At 39.3% G+C, this 5,022-nt stretch overlaps 1 protein-coding gene across 1 annotated transcript in view; it reads right to left on the reverse strand.

Annotated features, from left to right (window-relative positions):
- Positions 1–1,431: 1,431 nt before the first annotated feature.
- The window catches only part of LOC117949003 (fatty acid desaturase 2-like), a 9,948-nt gene continuing 6,357 nt past the window's right edge, over positions 1,432–5,022 (reverse strand). Inside the window, exons 8-11 of the mRNA XM_034878989.1 lie at positions 4,900–4,976; positions 4,325–4,422; positions 1,640–1,736; positions 1,432–1,552 (exon numbers count right to left, since the gene is read on the reverse strand). Of these exons, the coding sequence (XP_034734880.1) occupies positions 1,469–1,552; positions 1,640–1,736; positions 4,325–4,422; positions 4,900–4,976 (356 nt within the window). The 3' untranslated portion in view covers positions 1,432–1,468. The remainder of the gene's footprint in view (positions 1,553–1,639; positions 1,737–4,324; positions 4,423–4,899; positions 4,977–5,022) is intronic.

A 5,022-nucleotide genomic window follows, 5' to 3' on the forward strand; every position in this document is an offset into this window, starting at 1 on the left:
ACAAAAACAACAGAAGGTGTCCATCAGCCTAAAACATGTCTCAACAATTGTGTTTTAAATTTAAATAAATAATAATAAAAATTTGAAGAAAATACTGTTAAGTACAGTGAAGCATGTTTCACCAATAAGAATACTGCAAACAAGAACTTCAATTGACTTTTTACAACAACACAGAAATGGCAATTCCATCACCCCATTTTTATTTCATTGGAAATAAAAAAAATCTTTTACTTGTACTGAATGAAAAGCAGATTTTACATCAGTTTAAATTATACAAAGTCTGGCCCTATAAATATAAAAACATGTTATTTATTGAAGGTTCTGAAAAGTCTTGAGTTGCTATTCTCTGGAATTGTGACCCAACTTGGACTCACGTGCTAATGACTTGGACTTAGACTCTGACTAAAGAATTTATTAAATCGGACTCAAGCATTAAAGAACTAGGACTCGGAAGTTTGATGAAGTTTCTGACTACTTTTATGTGTCTACAGGAACCGATGGACTACAAGCTGGATCCGTGTTTTTTTTAAACTGACAGAACTCAGAGAATAAGGGTGAATGGATGCATTTCAGGAGAATTAAGCATATAAACAGGGTCCCCTCAGGGCTGTGTCCTTATCCGCTATTCTAAATTCTCTAAACTTAGTGACTGTTGTAGTCGTTGAGACAACAGATTAATTTTAAAGTTCACAATCGACTCTGTCATAGTCAGTCTTCTTCATGTTGGTGAAAACAGCCATGGTCCTGTTGTTGATGAAGTCATACAGTGGTGTGACCTTGCATTACTTGAACTGAATGTAACAAAAAGTGTTATCAGTTAATAAGGAAACATGCCAAGAATGTGAAAGAATTTCTGTTTGGGTTTTGGCCTGTGTGTTGTTATCAATTGCCCAGTTTGACAGCCAGGCCGAGATTCTAACCCACCTAAAAAAACAAGTCATGTTTCTAACAGTTGCGTGACCAGAGACCGGTGGTGTAGTCTACGTGATACGCAGGTATAAGCAGTATACCTACCAGGAAAAGCTCCAGGATTTCTATTTACCCTTTTAAAAATGCCCATTGACATGTAACACCATACTTTCCATTATATGTTTGATATATTTTAAATTGTCATCTGTGTTTTTCTTCTTTGCAAAAGTTAAATAAAGGTATTTCCACCGTAAATAAGTAACTATTTTAAACACTAGCTGTCAGTATTACACATTGCACCTTCAACTCCAACTCCAAAGTTGGTGACTCGAACCACGGGCTGAGTAAAATATTGAAATTATTTGTACATAATACTCATCACTGAAAATGTTTGGATTTCCACCGGAATTAAAAATTTCAGAGACGTTTGATGGACTTTTACTACCTTTTGAATCTAATTTTTTTTTATTTCTCACATTAATTTCAGAAGCTTTGTGTCTGTTTTTTCCTACAAACGTTTTAAATGATAAACATGTTCTCCTTAGACTCAACCACTCACTCACTGGTGTTCGATTTGAAAGTTGAGGTGTCCGCTGAACCAGTCGTTGAAGAGGGACTGCTTTATATTACAGGTGGCTTGTAACTAAATTAGAGGACAAGACAAAAGATTAGGTTACACATGAACATCCCAGTGGCTGACTGTGGACTGTTTCTAAATAAAACCAGGTACCTGCATGGACAGCCAGTCCTGGTTCTTCTCGTGGTCAATGTCCATGGGCAGATGACTCATCTGAGTCACCCACACAAACCCGTGACTCTCCAAAAACCTGTCATTCACAACAACACAACATCTTGGTCTTTAGGGTTTATACATTGAAACTAAGTCATTCACGGATGTTAAAGGGGTGATAGAATGATTACATAGAGTAGTACACCCTGTTCCTTAAGGTCTCTTGTAACATTGTTTGGGCTGAAAATTGCCCTTGTACTGTTATATTGCTCCTGAAGCTACCCTGTTATTTGGGCCTGGGTTGTAACGAGAGGTTTTCTGTCTAATATGGTCTGTTTATGAATATTTGGATGAGCTGTGCACTGATTGGTTGAACGAAGCGCACACACACACAAACACAGTGGACACAAGACAGTAGAGGTCTGTACTACAAAGCAAGATTTGCCTTTATCGAGGTAACTTCAGGTTTAGCCCAGGGTTTTCTGTATCATGACGTTGGATCAGTTGTCACCGGGTTCAATCACTGTGGTAACTTAAGCTTTACGCCTAACCTGGTCGGGAGCAGGTTAAGTTGGAGATTGTAGATCGTCCGGTGTAAAAGCATCACCTACTGACCAATAAATACTCAATTGATAACACCTTCACTGTTCTTAGAAGATCCAGGGGAGCCAGAGACTGAATGGGGGGAGCTTGGTGAGTATATTAAAAACAAGCTAGGGTACACTTACATAACTATAGTATATTTACAGTTTGAATTTTGTCACGACATGTATATCACAGCTACCCTAAGGTCTTACAAAGCAAACACTTTTGTCCAATTTCAATTCTGTGCTTTTTTGGGAATTTGAGGGTTCTCATTAGGAGGAGCTACTAGCATATTCGAAGGGATGAAATCTGTGTCCATTTGAGCCGCTTCTGCGCGATATCGTGCCACTGTGTTTTAATGTGCTGGGTATAGCCATTTTTTCCCGTCGTGTGCGTAAAACCAATGCGATACACCTTACAAAATGCGTGGAGGTTGTCAATATGACTAGGTGAGATGCATGTAAATTGTTGCGCCCAAAACTGTTGAAAGTTACAGTTATATTTTGATTTATTAGAGGGAACACCGACGATGTAGAAGAGGTTTTCTTCTGATGATTCTTCCATAAAGACCATATTTGTACAAGTATCTCTTTATAGTGGAATGGTGTACCACATCTCCAGTGTCTGCCAGGTCTTTGTGGATGGATCGTTCAGTCAAACATGGGTTTTGACTTACTTTTCTCACAATCCTGCAAGCTGTTCTGTCTGATATTTTTCTTGGTCTTCCAGATCTTGCTTTAATCTCCACCATTCCTGATGACTGCCATTTCTTGATTCCATTCCAAACAGAGGATATTGGCATCTGAAAGCGCTTTGCTATCTTCTTATAGATTATAACATGCACCGCCCCCTTTCCAAAGGGGGCGGTGCATGCTATAAATTCTGCAGGGTGCCCAAACTTTTGCAGATGCCTTTTTTTAGTTTTCTTTTATTTTGAAAGTGTAAGTGATTGAAATAATATCAATCATAAGTTTTTATGACATATTATACAAATGTCTAATCTGTCATTTGATTCCTTTTGGAGATTTTTCCATCTTTTCTTGGTTTCTTTATGCACATTAATACAAATTTTTACCTAGGGTGCCAAAACCTTCGAGCCCCACTGTATATGACATATACCTTGAGGTCTTACAAAGCTAACACTTTTGTCCAATTTTAATTTAATACATTTTTGTGAATTTCAGAGGTTTTGCTAGGAGGAAGCTAGTTACCTCTTATTGGCCCATCCAGCTCACGGTGGCAATGAGACTAGCGGACAAGAGGTGTATATTTTCCCTATTGTTCGTTTAAATAACTAAACACACATATCCATTATAAGAAACTGGAACCTGTATTAAGAGATTGCCATTGTATTGGCCATTTAGTGGGAAAAGGGGAGGGAGAGCAGCAAGCTGCAGGCCCTGGAGCTCTGTCAGGGCAGCGGCGTTTGGTAGTCCAGTAACCCAGAAACTGTGACTTTGCGTGGGTATGGATTAGCCATCACTTTTCGTAAAACCTCTACGTAGTTGATTTCTTGCATAAAAAAGTCTCAGAAGTGACTTCAGTTAGGATATAGCAGACATACAATGTAAACAATTTCTGAGAGCTGCGCATCCTATTCAGAAGACTACCTGATCTCAGATCACTGGTGTAGCCTATGTAAATTTCAGGGCGTGAAAAAGATAGAGACCAGAGCCAAATAAGGAGGAGCCATATAGTTGACCTCATAGTTGATGTGGCTCGTTGAGGTCTGCCCGTTTTCAGAGGCAGTTTCAAATTGTGAGATTTTCAGAAGACAGAGGTGTCAATCAGAATTTTGAGGTAATATGTATGCCCTATTTACCCACCAAACTGTTGTTATATCTATTAAATATGAGCAGGTAAAATATGTTTTGCATTCTATTACCCCTTTCTTCTATTCAGCTCTTTACTGTAAGTTGCAGTGACAATGACTGAGTAGCCTTATGTGAGAGCGCAATGGGAGAGAGAGAGAGAGAGAGAGAGAGAGAGAGAGAGAGAGAGTGAGTGAGTGAGTGTGTGTGTGTGTGTGTGTGTGTGTGTGTGTGTGGTTTGATGGCAGTATACTATTATGGTACTGTAAGTGTGTGTCAGGGTTGTTACCTGACAAGGCTGATGAACACCACTGAGCCAAACAGGCCAAACATGGGTATAGAACAGCACAGGTAGCGTAGGTAGTAAGACGAAGACCAAGCCAGATCCTTCACAAGAAAGGAAAGTAATATGACTCCCTGAAACTTATCTCTCAGTTTTACTTAGCCTACATGTGACCTGACAAATCTTAAAGGTCCCATGACATGGTACTTTGTGGATTCTTTTATATAGGCCTTAGTGGTCCCCTAATACTGTGTCTGAAGCCTCTTTCCTGAAATTGGTGCAGAATTACTGCCACTAGAGCCAGTTCCACGATGAGCTTTTCCTAGTTCCATTTCTGTGTCCAAATTCTCTTGGCGGGCAAAACAGAGAAAGGCGCGGTAGATTGGCCCATTTGAGCTTTCATTTTCTCGAAGGCAACACATGATACCCAGGGCTTGGTTTACACCTATCACCATTTCTAGCCACTGTAATACCAGAATGGGGGAACACATATTAATGTTAAAAAAACTCATAAAGTGACATTTTCATGCCATGGGACCTTTAATATAATCTGCACTGTAACACTTTAGATAGCATCTTACCACCCAGTCACGGCGGGAAATCATGGTGTGTATTATTTGAATGTGGAAGTAAACTGGAATGAGAAGCGGTGGTCCAACTAAAAGAAGGAAAAGAAAACAATTATTCCTGTGAAGTTTTCATAG

Source organism: Etheostoma cragini, chromosome 8 (genome assembly GCF_013103735.1).
Source record: "Etheostoma cragini isolate CJK2018 chromosome 8, CSU_Ecrag_1.0, whole genome shotgun sequence".
Taxonomy (NCBI): Eukaryota; Metazoa; Chordata; class Actinopteri; order Perciformes; family Percidae; genus Etheostoma; species Etheostoma cragini.